The following is a 25,064-nucleotide window of genomic DNA, read 5'->3' on the forward strand; positions in this document are numbered from 1 at the left end:
ACACACCCACCCGTCCCACACACCCACACATTCACCCGTCCCACTCACACTCACTCACCTGTCCCACCCACACACACTCACCCGTCGCACCCACACTCACTCACCCGTCCCACCCACACACACTCACCCATCCCACTCACACACACTCACCCGTCCCACAGACACACACTCACTCACCCGTCCCACTCACACACACTCATCCGTCCCACACACGCACACACACTGACCCGTCGCACCCACACACTCACCTGCCCCACCCACACTCACTCACCCATCCCACCCACACTCACTCACCCGTCCCACTACACACACTCACCCGTCGCACCCACACTCACCCGTCGCACCCCACACACACTCACCCGTCCCACTCACACACTCACCCATCACACACACACACACTCACCCGTCCCACCCACACTCACTCACCCATCACACACACACTCACCTGTCGCACCCACACACACTCAGCCGTCCCACCCACACACACTCACCCGTCCCACCCACACTCACTCACCCGTCGCACCCACACTCACTCACCCGTCCCACCCACACTCACTCACCCATCCCAGTCACACTCACCCGTCACACCCACACTCACTCACCCGTCCCACACACACTCACTCACCCGTCCCACCCACACTCACTCACCCGTCCCACACACACTCACTCACCCGTCCAACTCACACTCACTCACCTGTCCCACACACCCACACACTCACCCGTCCTACACACCCACACACTCACCTGTCCCACCCACACTCACTCACCCGTCCCACCCACACACACTCACCCGTCACACCCACACTCACCCGTCCCACCCACACACATTCACCCGTCGCACCCACACTCACTCACCCGTCCCATCCACACTCACTCACCCGTCCCACTCACACTCACCCGTCCCACCCACACTCACTCACCCGTCCCACACACACACACTCACCCGTTCCACACACGCACACTCACTCACCCGTCCCACTCAAACTCACTCACCCGTCCCACACACCCACACACTCACACGTCGCACTCACACTCACCCGTCACACCCACACTCACTCACCCGTCACACCCACACTCACTCACCCGTCCCACACACCCACACATTCACCCGTCCCACCAACACTCACTCACCCGTCCCACCCCACACACTCACTCACCCGTCCCACCCACACACTCACCTGTCCCACACACCCACCCGTCCCACACACCCACACATTCACCCGTCCCACTAACACTCACTCACCTGTCCCACCCACACACACTCACCCGTCGCACCCACACTCACTCACCCGTCCCACCCACACACACTCACCCATCCCACTCACACACACTCACCCGTCCCACAGACGCACACTCACTCACCCGTCCCACTCAAACTCACTCACCCGTCCCACACACCCACACACTCACACGTCGCACTCACACTCACCCGTCACACCCACACTCACTCACCCGTCACACCCACACTCACTCACCCATCCCAGTCACACTCGCCCGTCCCACCCACACTCACTCACCCGTCCCAGTCACACTCACCCGTCACACCCACACTCACTCACCCGTCGCACCCACACTCACTCACCCATCCCACCCACACTCACTCACCCGTCCCACCCAGACACTCACTCACCTGTCCCACCCACACTCACTCACCTGTCCCAGTCACACTCACCCGTCCCACCCACACTCACTCACCCGTCACACGCACACACACTCACCCGTCGCACACACACACACACACTCACCCGTCCCACCCACACACATTCACCCGTCGCACCCACACTCACTCACCCGTCGCACCCACACACTCACCCGTCCCACCCACACTCACTCACCCGTCCAACCCACACACACTCACCCGTCCCACCCACACTCACTCACCCGTCGCACCCACACACACTCACCCGTCACACACACACTCACTCACCCGTCCCACCAACGCACACTCACCCGTCCCACTCACACACACTCACCCGTCGCACCACCACTCACTCACCCGTCCCACCCATACACACTCACCCGTCCCACCCACACTCACTCACCCGTCCCACCCACACACACTCACCCGTCCCACCCACACTCACTCACCCGTCCCACCCACACACACTCACCCGTCCCACTCACACTCAACCGTCCCACCCACACATACTCACCCGTCCCGCCCACACTCACTCACCCGTCCCACCCACACACACTCACCCGTCACACCCACACTCACCCGTCCCACCCACACACACTCACCCGTCGCACCCACACTCAGTCACCCGTCCCACCCACACTCACTCACCCGTCCCACTCACACTCACCCGTCCCACCCACACTCACTCACCCGTCCCACACACCCACTCACCCGTCGCACTCACACTCACCCGTCACACCCACACTCACTCACCCGTCTCAGTCACACTCACCCGTCACACCCACACTCCCTCACCCGTCGCACCCACACTCACTCACCCGTCCCACCCACACTCACTCACCCACCCCACCCACACTCACTCACCCGTCGCACCCAGACACTCACTCACCCGTCCCACCCACACTCACTCACTCACCCGTCCCACTCACACACACTCACCCGTCCCACACACGCACACACTCTGACCCGTCGCACCCACACACTCACCTGCCCCACCCACACTCACTCACCCGTCCCACCCACACTCACTCACCCGTCCCACCCAGACACTCACTCACCCGTCCCACCCACACTCACTCACCCGTCCCAGTCACACTCACCCGTCCCACCCACACTCACTCACACGTCCCAGTCACACTCACCCGTCACACCAACACTCATTCACCCGTCCCACCCACACTCACTCACCCCCCACACCCACACTCACACGTCGCACCCACACTCACTCACCCGTCCCACCCACACTCACTCACCCATCCCACCCACACACACTCACCCGTCCCACTCACGCACACACTGACCCGTCGCACCCACACACTCACCTGCCCCACCCAGACACTCACTCACCCGTCCCACCCACACTCACTCACCCGTCCCACCCAGACACTCACTCACCCGTCCCACCCACACTCACTCACCCGTCCCAGTCACACTCACCCGTCCCACCCACACTCACTCACACGTCCCAGTCACACTCACCCGTCACACCAACACTCACTCACCCGTCCCACCCACACTCACTCACCCCCCACACCCACACTCACACGTCGCACCCACACTCACTCACCCGTCCCACCCACACTCACTCACCCATCCCACCCACACACACTCACCCGTCCCACACACGCACACACTGACCCGTCGCACCCACACACTCACCTGCCCCACCCACATTCACTCACCCATCCCACCCACACTCACTCACCCGTCCCACTACACACTCACCCGTCGCACCCACACTCACTCACCCGTCCCACCCACACACTCACTCACCCGTCCCACCCACACTCACTCACCCGTCCCACACACCCACACACTCACCCGTCGCACTCACACTCACTCGTAACACCCACACTCACTCACCCGTCACACCCACACTCACTCACCCGTCACACACACACACACACTCACCCGTCCCACCCACACTCACTCACCCGTCCCAGTCACACTCACCCGTCACACCCACACACACTCACCCGTCGCACACACACACACTCACCCGTCCCACCCACACACATTCACCCGTCGCACCCACACTCACTCACCCGTCCCACCCACACACTCACCCGTCCCACCCACACTCACTCACCCGTCCCACTCACACACACTCACCCGTCCCACCCACACTCACTCACCCGTCCCACCCACGCACACTCACCCGTCCCACCCACGCACACTCACACGTCCCACTCACACACACTCACCCGTCGCACCACCACTCACTCACCCGTCCCACCCACACTCACTCACCCATTGCACCCACACTCACTCACCCGTCACACACACACTCACTCACCCGTCCCACCCACACACACTCACCCGTCCCACTCACACTCAACCGTCCCACCCACACACACTCACCCGTCCCGCCCACACTCACTCACCCGTCACACCCACACACACTCACCCGTCACACCCACACTCACCCGTCCCACCCACACACACTCACCCGTCGCACCCACACTCACTCACCCGTCCCACCCACACTCACTCACCCGTCCCACTCACACTCACCCGTCCCACCCACACACACTCACCCGTCCCACACACACACTCACCCGTCCCACTCACACACACTCACCCATCCCACACACGCACACTCACTCACCCGTCCCACTCACACTCACTCACCCGTCCCACACACCCACACACTCACCCATTGCACTCACACTCACCCGTCGCACTCACACTCACCCGTCACACCCACACTCACTCACCCGTCCCAGTCACACTCACCCGTCCCACTCACACACACTCACCCGTCCCACACACGCACACACTCTGACCCGTCGCACCCACACACTCACCTGCCCCACCCACACTCACTCACCCGTCCCACACACACACACTCACCCGTTCCACACACGCACACTCACTCACCCGTCCCACTCAAACTCACTCACCCGTCCCACACACCCACACACTCACACGTCGCACTCACACTCACCCGTCACACCCACACTCACTCACCCGTCACACCCACACTCACTCACCCGTCCCACACACCCACACATTCACCCGTCCCACCAACACTCACTCACCCGTCCCACCCCACACACTCACTCACCCGTCCCACCCACACACTCACCTGTCCCACACACCCACCCGTCCCACACACCCACACATTCACCCGTCCCACTAACACTCACTCACCTGTCCCACCCACACACACTCACCCGTCGCACCCACACTCACTCACCCGTCCCACCCACACACACTCACCCATCCCACTCACACACACTCACCCGTCCCACAGACGCACACTCACTCACCCGTCCCACTCAAACTCACTCACCCGTCCCACACACCCACACACTCACACGTCGCACTCACACTCACCCGTCACACCCACACTCACTCACCCGTCACACCCACACTCACTCACCCATCCCAGTCACACTCGCCCGTCCCACCCACACTCACTCACCCGTCCCAGTCACACTCACCCGTCACACCCACACTCACTCACCCGTCGCACCCACACTCACTCACCCATCCCACCCACACTCACTCACCCGTCCCACCCAGACACTCACTCACCTGTCCCACCCACACTCACTCACCTGTCCCAGTCACACTCACCCGTCCCACCCACACTCACTCACCCGTCACACGCACACACACTCACCCGTCGCACACACACACACACACTCACCCGTCCCACCCACACACATTCACCCGTCGCACCCACACTCACTCACCCGTCGCACCCACACACTCACCCGTCCCACCCACACTCACTCACCCGTCCAACCCACACACACTCACCCGTCCCACCCACACTCACTCACCCGTCGCACCCACACACACTCACCCGTCACACACACACTCACTCACCCGTCCCACCAACGCACACTCACCCGTCCCACTCACACACACTCACTCACCCGTCCCACTCACACTCACTCACCCGTCCCACACACCCACACACTCACCCATTGCACTCACACTCACCCGTCGCACTCACACTCACCCGTCACACCCACACTCACTCACCCGTCCCAGTCACACTCACCCGTCCCACTCACACACACTCACCCGTCCCACACACGCACACACTCTGACCCGTCGCACCCACACACTCACCTGCCCCACCCACACTCACTCACCCGTCCCACCCACACTCACTCACCCGTCACACTCACACTCACCCGTAACACCCACACTCACTCACCCGTCACACCCACACTCACTGTCCCGTCCCACACACACACACTCACCCGTCCCACCCACACACACTCACCCGTCGCACCCACCCACACTCACCCGTCCCACCCACACTCACTCACCCGTCCCACCCACACACTCACCCGTCCCACCCACACTCACTCACCCGTCCCATCCACACACTCACTCACCCGTCCCACCCACACTCACTCACCCGTCCTAGTCACACTCACCCGTCACACCCACACTCACTCACCCGTCCCACCCACACTCACTCACCCGTCCCACACACCCACACACTCACCCGTCACACTCACACTCACCCATCACACCCACACTCAGTCACCCGTCCCACACACACACTCACCCGTCCCACCCACACACACTCACCCGTCGCACCCACACTCACTCACCTGTCCCACCAACACTCACTCACCCGTCCCACCCACACTCACTCACCCGTCCCACCCACACACTCACCTCTCCCACCCACACACTCACTCGTCCCACCCACACACTCGTCCCACCCCACACACTCACTCACCCGTCCCACCCACACACTCACCTGCCCCACCCACACTCACTCACCCGTCCCACCCACACTCACTCACCCGTCCCACACACCCACACATTCACCCGTCCCACCAACACTCACTCACCCGTCCCACCCCACACACTCACTCACCCGTCCCACCCCACACACTCACTCACCCGTCCCACCCACACACTCACCTGTCCCACACACCCACCCGCCCCACACACCCACACATTCACCCGTCCCACTCACACTCACTCACCTGTCCCACCCACACACACTCACCCGTCGCACCCACACTCACTCACCCGTCCCACCCACACACACTCACCCATCCCACTCACACACACTCACCCGTCCCACAGACGCACACTCACTCACCCGTCCCACACACCCACACACTCACCCATCGCACTCACACTCACCCGTCACACCCACACTCACTCACCCGTCACACCCACACTCACTCACCCGTCCCAGTCACACTCACCCGTCGCACCCACACTCACTCACCCGTCCCACCCACACTCACTCACCCGTTGCACCCAGACACTCACTCACCCGTCCCACCCACACTCACTCACTCACCCGTCCCACTCACACACACTCACCCGTCCCACACACGCACACACTCTGACCCGTCGCACCCACACACTCACCTGCCCCACCCACACTCACTCACCCGTCCCACCCACACTCACTCACCCGTCCCACACACCCACACATTCACCCGTCCCACCAACACTCACTCACCCGTCCCACCCCACACACTCACTCACCCGTCCCACCCACACACTCACCTGTCCCACACACCCACCCGTCCCACACACCCACACATTCACCCGTCCCACTCACACTCACTCACCTGTCCCACCCACACACACTCACCCGTCGCACCCACACTCACTCACCCGTCCCACCCACACACACTCACCCATCCCACTCACACACACTCACCCGTCCCACAGACGCACACTCACTCACCCGTCCCACTCACACACACTCATCCGTCCCACACACGCACACACTGACCCGTCGCACCCACACACTCACCTGCCCCACCCACACTCACTCACCCATCCCACCCACACTCACTCACCCGTCCCACTACACACACTCACCCGTCGCACCCACACTCACCCGTCGCACCCCACACACACTCACCCGTCCCACTCACACACTCACCCATCACACACACACACACACTCACCCGTCGCACCCACACACACTCACCAGTTCCACCCACTCTCATTTACCCATCCCACCCACGCACACTCACCCGTCCCACCCACACTCACCCGTCGCACCCCACACACACTCACCCATCGCACCCACTCACCCGTCCCACCCACACACACTCACCCATCCCACTCACACACTCACCCGTCCCACCCACACACACTCACCCGTCCCACCCACACTCACTCACCCATCACACACACACTCACCTGTCGCACCCACACACACTCAGCCGTCCCACCCACACACACTCACCCGTCCCACCCACACTCACTCACCCGTCGCACCCACACTCACTCACCCGTCCCACACACACACACTCACCCGTCCCACCCACACACACTCACCCGTCCCACCCACACTCACTCACCCGTTGCACCCACACTCACTCACCCGTCCCACACACACTCAGTCACCCGTCGCACCCACACACACTCACCTGTCGCATCCTACACACTCACCCGTCCCACCCACACACACACTCACCCGTCACACCCACACACACTCACCCGTCCTACACACCCATACACACACTCACCCATCCCACCTACACTCACTCACCCGTCGCACCCACACACACCCACCTGTCCCACACACCCACACACTCACCCATCCCACCCACACTCACTCACCCGTCGCACCCACACACACTCACCTGTCGCATCCTACACACTCACCCATCACACCCACACACACTCACCCGTCCCACCACACACACTCACCCATCCTACACACCCAAACACACACTCACCCACCCCACACCCACATACACACACTCTTCCACCCCACACCCACACACACATACTCACAGTACGGCATTCCCACCTCACTGCCCCCCCATAGCACAGACCTCCCTCCTCACTGCCCCCCCATAGCACAGACCTCCCTCCTCACTGCCCTTCATGCAGTACAGCACTCTCTGCTCATCGCCCCCGCCACAGCATGGCACCCATCCTCACCCATAGCTCAATGGTCCATCTTTACCACCCCTCCCTCCTCCACCCCCCCAACAGTGAGGCACTCCCTCCTCACTGCCCCTTGCACGATGCAGGCTGCGTCGAGGGAGACCACCCTGGAGATGTGGTGGGAACTGATAGGACAGTCGGGGCCGCTGCTGGGGAACAGGCAGTCAATGTTGAACAATACCAGCCCTAGATCCTGCGGTCTCCCACACATTCCTGCTGCACTCAGCACACACTCCTGATTATACAGCACTCTATCGTGTCACTGCAGACACAGGCAGCGGTCCACAATAGCCCAAAAACCACGCTCACATCTGGCAGACAGCTGGCAGCAGCAGTCCATTCCAGATCGGTGAAGGTGTCTGGTGTGGACTTTCTCTGAACGTGGAGAGTTTGTAACTGAGATATGGTCACACCCAAAGAGAGAGTTAGTGAGTGTGAGAGTGTGTGTGTGTGTGTGTGTGTGTGTGTGTGTGTGTGTGTGTGTGTGTGTGTGTGTGTGTCTTCGTTGGCAAAGACAAAGCCAGACAGTGAGGGGGCAGGTGAGGGTCGGATTCACAATGCAGGGTGTGGAGTATGTAGATAGTGGTGTACCCAGCAGAGTGGGGTCGCTGTGGTGAGCAGGACGGCTGTCCATTAGTATCCACCAATCAAGGGGGCAGATGCACACGCACGCACACACACAGACAGATATCAGCTCACACACACAGACACTCGTTCTTGCACATACCTAACTCATCCACTCACCCACCCAGACACACAAACACACGCACACGCGGCGGAGTGTGGAGTGGGACCCAAGTGGTGGCAGAAGACTGAGGAAGAGGGGGTTAACCACGGCACTAGCTGAACCTGGCGAGAAGGCGACGGGAATCCTGCCGAGGCAGCTACTGAATGCAGCCTTTGTAAGACTGCCTTTGTAACCCTTGCAGTGAGGCCTCTCGGACCGTGTCAGTGCCAGACAGGCCCTCAGCCAAGTACCTCATGTAGTAAGCGTTTGGGCTCAAACAGCGATCCCGACAGAGGCGAGGGCTACACCTTGGCGAACTGGCCACAGGGAGAGGCCACCAACGCCCAGAGGGCAGACAAGAGCAGGCAGAAACCCCACACTACCCCTCCTTGACACAGGTGAGGGGAGGACCTCAGCAGGCTTGGCCACAGGGAGAAGGCAGTGATGCTCTGAACATGGAGGGAAGGAGTTTCCGTACAGCAGCCGGTGACTGCAGGGAGATACCGCACACCTCTCCCCCTGACACAGTCGAGGGGAACACCTCAGCACGTCTGTCCATGGGTAGATGGTACCGATGCTCTGGGTGGAGAGGGGGAGGTTCCCAGCGGAGACCTCATGCTCACATCTCCCTCAACACTCCAGCCTGTTCCAGGAGTCTGCACCGCCTGCAGTATGGCTGGATTACTCGAGGGACATCAACCCCATTCCTCAGCCACGAGGGGAGAGATGTAGATTGAGGGTTCAGTTGGTTCATTGAGAGATTGGGGGGAATAGTGCTGAGAGACTGATACCAGAGAGAGCTCCTACTGAGGGTGGGAGCACCGCACTGTGAGACGGGCAGTGAACTGGGAGTGATGTATAGCAGGAGGGGCAGTGAGGAGAGCACCGCACCATGGGAGGGGCGGTGAGGAGAGGGAACCACACCGTGGAGGGGGGGCGGTGAGGAGAGGGAACCGCACCGTGGGGGGGGGGCGGTGAGGAGAGGGAACCGCACCGTGGGGGGGGCGGTGAGGAGAGGGAACCGCACCGTGGGAGGGGCGGTGAGGAGATGGAACCGCACCGTGGGAGGGGCGGTGAGGAGAGAACCGCACCGTGGGAGGGGCGGTGAGGAGAGGAAACCGCATCGTGGGAGGGGCGGTGAGGAGAGGGAACCGCACCGTGGGAGGGGCGGTGAGGAGAGGGAACCGCATCGTGGGAGGGGCGGTGAGGAGAGGGAACCGCACCGTGAGACGGGCGGTGAGGAGAGAACCGCACTGTGGGAGGGGCGGTGAGGAAAGAACCGCACCGTGGGAGGGGCGGTGAGGAGAGAACCACACCATGGGGGGGGGGTGGTGAGGAGAGGGAACCGCACCGTGGGAGGGGCGGTGAGGAGAGGGAACCGCACCGTGAGACGGGCGGTGAGGAGAGGGAACCGCACCGTGAGACGGGCGGTGAGGAGAGGGAACCGCACCGTGGGAGGGGCGGTGAGGAGAGGGAACAGCACCGTGAGACGGGCGGTGAGGAGAGGGAACCGCACCGTGGGAGGGGCGGTGAGGAGAGGGAACCGCACCGTGAGAGGGGCAGTGAGGAGAGAGAACCGCACTGTGGGAGGGGCAGAGGAGACAGAACCGCACCGTGGGTGGGGCGGTGAGGAGAGGGAACTGCACTGTGGGAGGGGCGGTGAGGAGAGGGACAGCTTATCTGTCCTGCCAATAGAGAGGGTCCAAAGGAGGTTCACGAGGATGATCCCAGGAATGAAGATCCTTGTGAAGATCCACGTGTCACCCTGGACCTTGTGAAGTTCCACATGCATTTAATGGGTCTGGGACTGTACTTGCTGGAGATTAGAAGAATGAAAGGGAGATCTCATTGAAACCTATCGAATATTGTAAGACCTAGATAGAGTGTATGTGGAAAGGATATTTCCTGTGGTGGGGAAGTTTAGGACCAGAGGGCACAGCCTCAGACTGGAAGGACGTCCATCGAGAACAGAAATGAAGAGGATCTTCTTTAGCCAAGGGGTGGTGAATCTGTGAAATTCATTGCCACAAATGGCTGAAGAGGCCAAATATATTTAAAGCAGAGATTGATAGGTCCTTGTTTCGTCAGGAGATCAGAGATTACAAGGAGACAGGATTACAGGGTTTAGAGGATTAATAAATATGATGCAATGGTGAAGCAGACTTGATAGACAAATAGCCTAATTCTGCTCCAATGTCTTATACACTCTGTAAAGCAGGCAACATCCTGATGAACCTCCTCTGCAAGCTGTCCAAAGCCTCCACTGTAACGTGGTGGCAGAGCTGTGCACAGTACCTCGCGGTCCCGGTCCGGGAGGAAGCTGGTGTCCACATCCGGGTTTTTGCCGAGTTTCCTTTTCTTCACTGGAACTTCTGAAATGGAAAACATTGGGGACACTGAATGTCTGCAGTAGGACAGGAGGTGTTGGGGGGAGGGTTGGGAGTCGGAAGCAGCCATTTTGCCTTGGGCCAGAGGGAAAGGTGGGGAGGGTTACTGGCTTTCGAGTGGGGCCTGGCCCCCTTGTCCATCAGATGGACCTGTATGAGCCAATGGGAACACTGCTGAGGGAGAGCAGGGTGACTGCAGTTCCATCCTGTACACTCTACTCTGTTCTACAACCCAGAAAAGGGCCCTTCAGCCCATCTCCTTCAGGACAGCCAGGTGTCAACCTGACCTAGTCCCATTAGTCAGTGTTTGGTGTATATCACTCCGGACCTTGTGAAGATCCACATGTCCCCATGGACCTTGTGAAGATCCACATGTCCCCCTGGACCTTGTGAAGATCCGCCTGTCCCCCCGGACCTCATGAAGATCCACATGTACCCCCGAACCTCGTGAAGATCCGCGTGTCCCCCCGAACCTCGTGAAGATCTACGTGTCCCCCCGGCACCACGTATCTCCCTGGACCTTGTGAAGATCCACGTGTCCCCCTGGACCTTGTGAAGATCCACGTGTGCCCCCCGGACCTTGTGAAGATCCACGTGTCCCCCCGGACCTTGTGAAGATCCAGGTGTCCCCCCGGACCTTGTGAAGATCCACGTGTCCCCCCGGACCTCGTGGAGATCCACGTGTCCCCCCGGACATCGTGAAGATCCACGTGTCCCCCCCGCCCTCGTGAAGATCCACGTGTCCCCCCGGCACCACGTATCTCCCTGGACCTTGTGAAGATCCACGTGTCCCCCTGGACCTTGTGAAGATCCATGTGTCCCCCCGGACCTCGTGAAGATCCACGTGTCACCCCGGACATCGTGAAGATCGTGTCCCCCCGGCCCTCGTGAAGATCCACGTGTCCCCCCGGCACCACGTATCCCCCTGGACCTTGTGAAGATCCACGTGTCCCCCCGGGCCTCGTGAAGATCCACGTGTCCCCCCGGCACCACGTATCCCCCTGGACCTTGTGAAGATCCACGTGTCCCCCCGGACCTTGTGAAGATCCACGTGTCCCCTCGGACATCGTGAAGATCCACGTGTCCCCCCGGCCCTCGTGAAGATCCACATGTCCCCCCGGCACCACGTATCCCCCTGGACCTTGTGAAGATCCACGTGTCCCCCCGGACCTTGTGAAGATCCAGGTGTCCCCCCCCAGACCTTGTGAAGATCCACGTGTCCCCCTGGCCCTTGTGAAGATCCAGGTGTCCCCCCGGAGCTTGTGAAGATACACGTGTCCCCCCGGACATCATGAAGATCCACGTGTCCCCCCGGCCCTTGTGAAGATCCCATGTCCCCCCGGCCCTCGTGAAGATCCACGTGTCCCCCCGGCACCACGTATCCCCCTGGACCTTGTGAAGATCCACGTATCCCCCTGGACCTTGTGAAGATCCACGTGTCCCCCTGGCCCTTGTGAAGATCCAAGTGTCCCCCCGGACCTCGTGAAGATCCACGTGTCCCCCCGGCCCTCGTGAAGATCCACATGTCCCCCCGGCACCACGTATCCCCCTGGACCTTGTGAAGATCCACGTGTCCCCCTGGACCTTGTGAAGATCCACGTGTCCCCCCGGACCTCGTGAAGATCCACGTGTCCCCCCGGACCTCGTGAAGATCCACGTGTCCCCCCGGCCCTCGTGAAGATCCACGTGTCCCCCCAGCACCACGTATCCCCCTGGACCTTGTGAAGATCCACGTGTCCCCCTGGCCCTTGTGAAGATCCAGGTGTTCCCCCCCCCCAGACCTTGTGAAGATCCACGTGTCCCCCTGGCCCTTGTGAAGATCCAGGTGTCCCCCCGGAGCTTGTGAAGATCCACGTGTCCCCCTGGACATCATGAAGATCCACGTGTCCCCCCGGCCCTTGTGAAGATCCCATGTCCCCCCGGCCCTCGTGAAGATCCACGTGTCCCCCCGGCACCACGTATCCCCCTGGACCTTGTGAAGATCCACGTATCCCCCTGGACCTTGTGAAGATCCACGTGTCCCCCTGGCCCTTGTGAAGATCCAGGTGTCCCCCCGGACCTTGTGAAGATCCACGTGTCCCCCTGGCCCTTGTGAAGATCCAGGTGTCCCCCCACACCTTGTGAAGATCCACGTGTCCCCCCCGGACCTTGTGAAGATCCACGTGTCCATCGGACCTCGTGAAGATCCGCGTGTCCCCCCGGACATCATGAAGATCCACGTGTCCCCCCGGCCCTTGTGAAGATCCAGGTGTCCCCCCGGACCTTGTGAAGATCTTGTGTCCCCCTGGCCCTTGTGAAGATCCCATGTCCCCCCGGACCTCGTGAAGATCCACAACCCTAACTAGTACGTCTATAATCTGTGGGAGGAAACTGGATCACCCAGAGGAAACTTAAGCATTCACGAGGACAGCGCACAAACAGCAAACTGAATCGGGATTGCTGGCACTGTGAAGTGTTACGCTAACTGCAGGGCTGCCGCGATGCGCATTTGGAGTGTTTACAAGGCGCCTGGACAAGTACAGGGATAAGAAAGGCAGAGACGATGGGCCAAACAGCATCAGTATGGGATCAGGGGGGCTGAAAGAGCCCCTGCCCCTGCTGGTATCTCGCTTCGATTCTGAGTTGCAAATTCAGTTGCTGCCAGAGCAGCTGGGGGTTTGAAACGGACGTTACTGAAAGACTGTGAACCACCCCACCCCGCCCCTTACTGGGCACACAGGACCCAGCAGCAAACTGAACCACCCCACCTCGCCCCTTACCGGGCACGCGGGACCCAGCAGCAAACTGAACCGCCCCACCCCGCCCCTTACCGGGCACGCGGGACCCAGCAGCAAACTGAACCGCCCCACCCCGCCCCTTACCGGGCACGCGGGACCCAGCAGCAAACTGAACCGCCCCACCCCGCCCCTTACCGGGCACGCAGGACCCAGCAGCAAACCTGAAGAACGGCCTCGAATGTTGGAAAGCAGCAGCCAACTCAGGCAAAGTATGACAGAGAGTTCACACTGACCCCGGCTCAGCCCGGGGAGAGAAGCAGAGAGGAACTGACCACTCTGCCCCACCCCACCACGCAGGATACATGTTCCTACCTCAGAGGGTGCAGATGGCAGAGTGGGTGGGAGGAGGGAGGGAGGGAGAGAGGGAGAGACTGAGAGGAGTGAGAGAGAGAGAGAGAGACAGCTGGAGGAGGAGGGATGGGGAGAAGGGAGAGAGGGTGGGGGAGGTGAGAGAGAGATGGGTGGGAGGGAGTAAGAGGGTGGGGTGACAGAGAGAGAAGGGTAGGGGAAGAGGGATAGAGGATGAGGAGGGAGAGAGGGGGTGGGGATGGAGAAGGAGTGGGACAATGGGGGGAGGAGGCAGAGGGGAGGGGAAATTGGGAAGCCGAGGGGGAGTAGCAATGGATTATTCACCTCCATTGATGCTGCCTGGCCTGATGAGCTCCTCCAGCATTTCGTGTGTGTTGCTCTGGATTTCCAGCATCGCAGAATCTCTTGTATTTGTCTGTAGGTATTGCAGAGGTGATGATGTACAGTGGGAGGTCTGATTTTGTTACTAAATGAGTTCTCGTTATTAAACAGGTGGCACAGGAGTGTAGCAGTGAGCGTAACAGTTCACAGCACCAGCGACCTGAGTTCAATTCCTGCCACTGTGTGCAAGGTTCTCCTCATAACTGGGTTTCATACTCCCGATTCCAAAGACGTGCGGGTTATCCAGAGCAACACGCACAAAACACTGCAGGAACTCAGCAGGTCAGGCAACATCTATGGAGGGGAGTAAAGGGGAGACCCTTCACAAGGACAGGAAGGGAAGGAGGCAGGAGGTGGGGGGGAGGGGGATGAGAACAAGCTAGAAAGTGGTAAGCGAGAGCAGATGGGTGACGGGGGGTGTGGGGTGGAATAAGAAGCTGGGTGTGAAGGTAAATAGCTGGAGAATGAATCCGATAGGAGGGGAGTGGACCATGGGAGAATGGGAAGGAGGAGGTAACAGGCAGGTGAAGCCAGAGTGGGAAATAGAAAAAGAGGGAAAGGGAAGAGGAATCTTTTTTATCCAGTTAATTGGACGGCACAAGCTTATTGGGCAGAAGGGCCTGTTAGCATGCTTCATCTCTGAATAATCAATAATATAAATACACAGATAAGTGACCTGCAGAGCTTGGGGAAGACAACGTAAAGCTGTGTGGGAGAACCAAAATAACAGCATTAATGTCCGCTGAGTGAGGAGAGGCAGTGGATGGTTAGTACAGATTCAATGGGGTGGGCTGAGGGCCTGTTTTGCAGTTGCATGCACCTCCCTCTTCAATGCACTCTACCACTTTATCTGATTCCCTCCCCAAAGCCACAGCCCAACGTGCCTCCACCGCGCAGGGCTGGTTCCACAGCTTGTTTTAATTTTCACTTGCCATTTATTCAGGCCAAAAAGCGCTGGCCTCAACAACTGACTCCCTCCCATAGTGTGGCACACCCTCTTCACCACCATTCCAGCAACACAGAACAGAACACCCTCTTCACCCACTCCCACAGCATGGCACTGACTCAATTCACCCCTCCCACAGCACAAAACACCCTCTTCCCCACCCCCCCACAGCGCAGAACACTCTCTTCCCCACCCCCCCACAGCGCAGAACACCCTCTTCCCCACCCCTTCCTCCTCATCAACCCTCCCGCAGCAACAGACACATATTGCATCCTCACCTACGATAAGCTCCTCATCTTCACTTTTAAGTTCGTCCTCCCCCTCTTCCTCCTCGCCGTCCTCCTCCTCATCCAAGGTGAAGGACAAACTGGCGATCTTCCGTTTCTCCTCCTTCTTCCCGCTCTCTCTCCTTCTGTTTCTCCAGCTTCCTGTTTGGGGGGGGGCGGGGTAGAGAGCAGCAAGGGGTAACTTGATGCCTTAGTTCACAGCAAGCACCACCCCCAACTCCCAGGGCAAGTCCACATCATATAAACCTATTCGTGTGAACCTATTCAGCCCCGAGGGAGGGACTGGAGGCTGGTGGGCTGCACTGTGGGAGGGGCAGTGATGAAGGAGCACCACGCTGTGGGAGGGGCTGTGAGGAGGGATTGCCATGCTGTGGGAGCAGCAATGAGGGGGAAGGCATTTGATAAGGTACCCCATGCCAGGCTTATTGAGAAAGTAAGGAGGCATGGGATCCAAGGAGACATTGCTTTGTGGATCCAGAATTGGTTTGCCCACAGAAGGGAAAGAATGGTCGTAGATGGGTGATATTTTGCATGGAGGTTGGTGACCAGTGGAGTGTCTCAGGGATCTGTTCTGGGACCCCTTCTCTTTGTGATTCTTATAAATGACCTGGATGAGGAAGTGGAGGGATGGGTTAGTAAATTTGCTGATGACACAAAGGTTGGGGGCGTTGTGGATAGTGTGGGGGGCTGTCAGAGGTTACAGTGGGACTTTGACAGGATGCAAAACTGGGCTGAGAAGTGGCAGATGGAGTTCAACCCAGATAAGTGTGAAGTGGTTCATTTTGGTAGGTCAAATATGATGGCAGAATATAGTATTAGTGGTAAGACTCTTGGCAGTGTGGAGGATCAGAGGGATCTTGGGGTCTGAGCCCAGAGGACACTCAAAGCTGCTGCGCAGGTTGACTCTGTGGTTAAGAAGGCATACGGTGCATTGGCTTTCATCAACTGCATACTGTAATTCATTTACTTATTTATTATTATTTTTTTTTTTCTTCTATGTTATATATTGCATTGAACTGCTGCTGCTAAGTTAACAGATTACATGTCACACGCTGGTGATGGTAAACCTGATTCTGATTGCCACGCTTTGGGAGGTCCAGGAAGGAGGGAACATCACGCTGTGGGAGAGCCCAGCAAGCTCTCCACTCTCCGTGAATACAAAGGTTCAGGCGGAAGCAGGTCTCCCAGCTGAACAGACATCATTTTCACAAGGGCTCTTTTGGGACGCAGCCCTGTGCAATGTGTTCATTGTGTGAAGCTGGAGGTTACAGTCCTGCAATGATCGCTCCCAGATGGGAACGGGTCCTGCTCCACACACTGCGTCATTACTCACAGACTGCCAGTACCCTGAAAAACACACTCAGCATTTTCCATTCTCCAATGTTGGCAGGTAGGCGGCCCGATCCTACCGCTGCCTGAGCTCAGGGATTGTCCGGGAGGGGGATGGAATTGGGGGACGGGGGAAAGGGTGTAGTAGGGTATGGAAGGCAGTGAGGGAGCAGGGAACAGACCAGGGCTGAGACAGGAGTGGGGGCAGAGGATGGAGTGAAAGAGATGACCACACCAGGGAAGGCATGCTAAAGTGGCAGGATTAGGGGTTAGAGGAGCTATGAACCGGTAAACGTAGAACACAGAACAGTACTGGCCCTTTGGCCCCATGACCTTGTGCTGGCCTTTTAACCTACTCCACAGTCAGTCTAACCCTTCCCTCTCACATAGCCCTCCATTTTTCTATCATCCACGAACCACTGAGGTAAGAGATTAAAGAGAGGTTAGCTTTATGTGTCACACGTACATCGAAACATACAGTGAAATGCAACGTCTGCATCAACAACCAACACTGGTCAAAGATTATGCTGGGGGCAGCCCACAAGTGTCACCACGCTTCAGGCGCCAACATAACATGCCTGCATCCCTCTAACCGAACACATCCGTCTTTGGAATGTGGGAGGAAACCGGAGCAAATGGAGGAAACCCACATGGTCACGGGGAGAACGTTCAAACTTTCAGACAGTGGCGGGAATCGAACCACAATCAGTGATCACTGGCGTTTTAAAGAGATTGCACGAACTGCTATATGACCACGTAGTCACAGGGAGAACGTACAAATTCCTTACAGGTAATGGTGGGAATTGAACCTCAATCAATGATCGCTGGCTTTGTAAAGTGACTAATCTTCTGGAATTTTCTGAGGATGTAACTATGAAAATGGACATGGGAAAGCCAGTGAATGTGGTGTACCTGGACTTTCAGAAAACCTTTGATAAGGTCCCACATAGGAGGTTAGTGGGCAAAATTACAGCACATGGTATTGGGGGCAGGGTACTGACATGGATAGAAAATTGGTCAGCAGACAGAAAACAAAGAGTAGGGATTAACGGGTCCTTTTCAGAATGGCAGGCAGTGATTAGTGGGGTACTGCAAGGCTCAGTGCTGCGACCGCAGCTATTTACAATATACATTAATGATTTAGATGAAGGCATTAAAAGTAACATTAGCAAATTTGCCGATGACACAAAGCTGGGTGGCAGTGTGAAATGTGAGGAGGATTTTATGAGAATGCAGGGTGACTTGGACAGGTTGGGTGAGTGGGCAGATGCATGGCAGATGCAGTTTAATGTGGATAAATGTGAGGTTATCCACTTTGGTGGCAAGAACAGGAAGGCAGATTACTATCTGAATGGTGTCAAGTCAGGAAAAGGGGAAGTACAACGAGATCTAGGTGTCCTTGTTCGTCAGTCACTGAAAGTAAGCATGCAGTTACAGCAGGCAGTGAAGAAAGCTAATGGCATGTTGGCCTTCATAACAAGGGGAATTGAGTATAAGAGCAAAGAGGTCCTTCTGCAGCTGTACAGGGCCCTGGTCAGACCACACCTGGAGTACTGTGTGCAGTTTTGGTCTCCAAATTTGAGGAAGGACATTCTTGCTATTGAGGGAGTGCAGCGTAGATTCACAAGGTTAACTCCCGGGATGGTGGGACTGTCATATGTTGAAAGATTGGAGCGACTGGGCTTGTATACACTGGAATTTAGAAGGATGAGAGGGGATCTGATTGAAACATATAAGATTATTAAGGGATTGGACACACTAGAGGCAGGAAACATGTCCCTGATGTTGGCCACAGTTTAAGAATAAGGGGTAGACCATTTAGAACGGAGTTGAGGAAAAACTTTTTCACACAGAGGTTGTGGATCTGTGGAATGCTCTGCCTCAGAAGGCAGTGGAGGCCAATTCTCTGGATTCTTTCAAGAAAGAGTTAGATAGAGCTCTTAATGATAGTGGAGTCAAGGGATATGGGGAGAAGGCAGGAACAGGGTACTGATTGTGGATGATCAGCCATGATCACAGTGAATGGCAGTGCTGGCTCAAAGGGCCGAATGGCCTACTCCTGCACCTATTATCTATTATCTATTACACGAACCGCTATACAAGCACGCGGTGACGGGGAGAATGGAGAACGTATGGGAACTTATGGATAACGTTGGGAATTGAACCCCAATCGATGATCGCTGGTTTTGTACAGTGATTGCACGAACTGCTACACCACGTTCCCTACCACAGCGTGCCACTCACTGGTCTACTATTTCCAGGGTTATCCCTACTCCCTTCCTCGAACACAGGAATAACATCTGCCACCCTCCAATCATCTGGTGCTACTCCTGTGGCCAGTGAAGATGCAAAGATCATTGCCAAAGGAAACTCTCTCTTCCTTCATTTCCCGTAGTAACCTGGGTTATGTCCCGTCTGACCCTGGGGAGTAGTGGGGGGCGGAATATCTATCCTGAAGTTGTGTGAAAGTGGCATCAGAGTTGTAAAGAGATCTTTTAGCACACTGGCTGTCAGAGATCAGAGTACTGAGTACAGGAGCTGGAATTCTGAACTTAGTGGGGTTCAGTGGATGAGACAATCATTTCAGAGTTGTAAACGGCTAAAGGAGGAGGAATCTGATAGGAGAGGTGAGTAGACCATGGAATACAGGGAAGGAGGTGGGTAACCAGAGGGAGGTGATGGGCATGGGGGTGGGGGGAAGAAGGGGTGAGAGGGCCACTGTAAAAGGAGGGGGGGATATAAAGGAATAAAAGAACAGAGAGGGGAGTACCAGAATAGCCTGCAAGTCAGTGGGGGCACGGATGAGCTGTGATCTGGTCTGATTCCTACACTGGAGACAGTTTAGCAGATGGGAGACATGGTCTCTCTCTCGGCTCCTCTCTGGGTGCTCACTCTCCTGTGTCCTGCTGCCCCCTGCAGCTGAACAGTGCAACTGCAAGACAGCCAGAGTCACCGAGAGAACAGCCCAGCTTCCCTCTGCAGCAGGAGTCCACGGACCCCTCGGATAACGGTAGGGGTCCATGGTATAAAAAAAAGGTCGGGAACCCCTGTACTATAGAGAGCAGGAAGTACTCTGCTGGTCAGGCAGCATCCGTGGAGTGAGATGGGACAGTTGCCACTCGCTGTCCTCTGCATTTTCCAGCCCTGTGGAACGTCTGCAGAACACACACCAATCCTCATTGAGGGGTCATGAGATGAAAAGGTGAGCAGTTTCAAACTCCAGGGCGTCAGCATCCGTCCTGAGCCCAGCACATTAATGCAATCACAAAGAGCAGTGGCATCACTGTCTGGGACGAGATGGGGGGGGGGGGCACTGCACAGCGAGGCAGCAGGTAGTGCAGCTGCTTCACCACCCGCGAGATCTGGTTGATCCCCACCTCTACACCCCCTCCTCCGTGTGTGTGTGTGTGTGTGTGTATATGTATGTGTGTATGGGGGTGTGGGTGTGTGTGTGTGTATGCGTGTGTGTGTGGTGTGTGTGTGTGTGTGTGTGTGTGTGTGTGTGTGTGTGTGTGTGTATATGTATGTGTGTATGGGGGTGTGGGTGTGTGTGTGTGTATGCGTGTGTGTGTGGTGTGTGTGTGTGTGTGTGTGTGTGTGTGTGTGTGTGTGTGTGTATGTGAGAGGGAGGGGAATTTGCACATCTTCCCAATGACGTGTGGGGGGTCAGTGAGTTAATCATTCAGAAATTACTCTTCGGCCATACATCCACACACTAGCAGGGCATTTCCGGTTAACACAGAACAGGGAAAGGCTCAGCACAGGACAGGCCATTCAGCCCACAATTTTGTGCCAATCTTGGTGCCGATTTAAACTTGAGCACTCACTGATTCTGACTGTCTGGCCTCTTTCTGCCTCTCAGTACTTGACCCAGACAGCCTGTTTAACTTGCTCCCTGCACTCTTTTCCTTCACATTTCTATCCTGGGGCAAAAGATGCCAACTGTATCCAGGTGGTCAGTGACACAGTGGTTAGCACAATGTTTTACAGTGCCAGGAACCAGGGTACGGGGTGGGGGGCACTGCACAGGAGTGAACTTCAAACTTAGTAAGTGGTGGGCAAGCTATGGTGATGCTTGCGAGCTGCCCCCAGTGCACACTCAGACTGTCACAACACTCACAACACACTGGAGGAACTCAGCAGGTCGAGCAGCATCTTTGGAAACGATCAGGCAACATTTCAGGCTGGAACCCTTCCTCAGGACTCACTTGAGTCCTGATGAAGGGTTCCAGCCCGAGACGTTGACTGATCGTTTCCACAGACGCTGCCCAACCTGCTGAGTTCCTCCAGCGTGTTGTGAGTGTGGCTTTGACCCCAGCATCTGCAGAGTATTTTGTGTTTACACTCAGACTGCGTTGGCCGTCACTGTTCAGTGTATGTTTTGATGGACATGTGAAAAATAAAGCTGTCTGTAAGGAGTTTGTGTGTTCTCTCCATGACTGCAAGGGTTTCCTCCGGGTGCTCCGGTTTCCAAAGACGCGAGGGCCAGGGTTAGGTACAGGAGCCTCAGGACTCACACCACCAGATTCAACCATCAGGATCTTGAACCAGAGGGGATAACTCCACTCACCCTATCACTAAACTGTTCCCACAACCTATGGCACTTACTTTCAAGGACTCTTCATCTCCTGTTCTTGATATTTATTATTATTGCTACATATTTATTTTTGTATTTGCACAGTTTGTTGTCTTTTGTACACTGTCTTGAATGCCCAAGTTGGTGTGGTCTTTCATTGATTCTGTTGTGGCTATTATGGATTTATTGAGGATGAATGAATCTCAGGTGTCATGTATGTAATAATAAATTGATAATAAATTTACTTTGAACTTAATAAATGGTAGGCAAGCCATGCTGATGCTTGCGAGCTGCCCCCAGCGCACACTCAGACTGCGTTGGCCGTCGCCGTTCAGTCTATGTTTTGAAGGACTTGTGAAAATAAAGCTGGTCTAATCGCATATATGGCTCTCAATTTTGTAAACCTCTGTCAGGTGTCCCCTCAGCCTCCAATGCTCCAGAGAAAGAAAATAACCCAAGTTTGTCCAGCCTAACAACCGAGTTTGCCTAATTGTTTTCTTTAGACCAAAGAGCACAGAACCAATCAACACAGGAACAAGCCCTTCACCCATCATGCTGTGCAGAGTAATTAAGCTAATAACTAAATGCCCAATTAGACTAATCCCATCTGTCTACACAATGTCCACGTTCCTCCATTCCATAAACATCCCAGGGGCCTCGTGGTGTGGTGGTGGTTTTGTGGTATCACAATAACCATCTCTCACTCAATGTCGGCAGGACCACGGACCTGATTGTAGATTTCAGGAGAGGGAAACCAGAGGTCCATGAGCCAGTCCTCATCGGAGGATCAGAGGTGGATAGGGTCAGTAACTTTAAACTCTTCAAGGTTGCTATTTCAGAGGACCTGTCCTGGTCCCAGCATGTAAATGCAATTGCGAAGAAAGCCTCCACTTCCTTAGGAGTTCGCAAAGATTTGGATGACATCTAAAACTCTGACAAACTTCGAGTATATTGACTGGTTGCATCACAGTCTGGTATGCAAACACCGACACCCTTGAGCAGTAAATCCGACAAAAAGTACTGGATTTTGCCCAAACATCACGGTAAAACCCTCCCCAGCATTGAGCACACCTACATGAAATGCTGTCGCATGAAAGTAACATCCATCATCAGGAATATCCACCACCCAGGACAAGCTCTCTTCTCACTGTTGCCATCAGGAAGGTGGTACAGAAACCTTAGGACTCGTATCACCAGGTTCCAGAACAGTTACTACCCTTCAGCCATCAGACTCCTGAACAAAACGGATTAACTTCGCTCAGCTTCCTTTGCCCCTTCATTGAAATGTTCCCACAAGCAACAGACTCACTTTTAAAGATTCTTCATCTCATGTTCTCGTTATTGCTATTTATTTATATTTGCATTTGCAGAGTTTGTTGTCTTCTGCACTCTAGTTGATCTTTCATTGACCCTGTTATAGTTTTTACTTTATAGAGTATGCCTGCACGAAAATGAATCTCAGGGTTGTATGTGGTGACATGTATGTACTTAGTTAATAAAATTTACTTTGAATTTTGAAGAGACTCTTAACCATCTCTATCGTACCTGGCTCCACCCCCATCTCAGGCAGTACATCCCAGGTACCCACCACTCTGTGAATAAAAATTTGCCCCGCACATCCCCTTTGATTGTACCCCCCTCACTGTGTTTGAATGCCCTCTGGTTTGAGACGTTTCAACCCTGGGAGAAAGAGATACTGGCTGCCAACTCTATCGATGCCTCTCATAATCTTATCAGCCTCGACCCTGCTCCAGAGGAGGAAAACAACCCACGTTTGTCCAACCTCTCCCGACAGATGAAGCCTTCCATTCCAGGCAGCATCCCCATGAACCTCTCCAAAACCACCACATCTGTCCTGTAATGAGGTGACCTTTGAGGAGAATGCCAGAGAAACAGGGAGACGGGGTTGTTCTACTGGCAGCTGGTATACATCCAATTGCCAAAGGAAATGCCTCAAAAAGGCAGCATCCATCATTAAGGACCCCCATCACCGAGGAACATGCCCTCCTCTCACTGCTACCATCAGGGAGGAGGTACAGGAGCCTGAACGCACACCCTCTCTCTTTACATGACTAATTTATTATTTTTAATATATATTTCTCACGGGTATGCACATATATTTTACATATTGCCATGCATTGCTGATGCATAACAACAAAACCCATGATACAGGTCAGTGATAATTGGGGCGCCACCACAGTGTAGCGATTAGTGTAAAGCTCCACAGCGTGAGTGCTCTGGGTTCAAATCCTGCCTCTGTCTGTAAGGAGTTTGTACGTTCTCCCCGTGACCGTCTGGGTTTCCTCTGGGTGCTCCAGTTTCCTCCCAAAGACGTTCTGGTTGATCAGTTAATTGGTCACAAGGGTGTAATTGGGCACCACAGGCTCATTGGGTCAGAAGTGTGTGACTCTGCTATATCGCTAAATAATAAAAATAATTAATACTAAACCTGTTCCTGATAGGATGACTACTCAGCTGGAGAATTAAGTTTCTCCTCCTCACTATAACCAAACCCTGTACCACTGATTCACTGCACCAGTGACCCAGGTTGGAACCTGACCTTCGGTGTTGTCTGTGTGGCGTTTGCATGCTCCAATGCCGCCCCCTCCCCCGGGCCAAGGGCACAATCTGCGAGGAGGGAGATATTGCCAGTGCAGGGAGAGGGACTGTACTAACACTGAGGGCCGAATGGCCTGTCTTCAAACTGCACAAATGATGAGTCAAACCCACCTCCTCTACCCTGAGAAACCTACACAAGAATCTGTGTCTGACCCCGGGAGTGTGTGATGGGACGGTGTGG

At 56.1% G+C, this 25,064-nt stretch overlaps 1 protein-coding gene across 1 annotated transcript in view; it reads right to left on the minus strand.

Annotated features, from left to right (window-relative positions):
- LOC140190208 (protein FAM50A-like) overlaps positions 1 to 25,064 on the minus strand; it is a 73,556-nt gene that overhangs the window by 23,319 nt on the left and 25,173 nt on the right. Inside the window, 3 exon segments of the mRNA XM_072246749.1 lie at positions 11,568 to 11,644; positions 16,351 to 16,468; positions 16,470 to 16,500. Coding sequence (XP_072102850.1) covers positions 11,568 to 11,644; positions 16,351 to 16,468; positions 16,470 to 16,500 — 226 coding nt within the window.

This window comes from Mobula birostris, chromosome 29 (assembly GCF_030028105.1).
Source record: "Mobula birostris isolate sMobBir1 chromosome 29, sMobBir1.hap1, whole genome shotgun sequence".
NCBI classification, from domain to species: Eukaryota; Metazoa; Chordata; class Chondrichthyes; order Myliobatiformes; family Myliobatidae; genus Mobula; species Mobula birostris.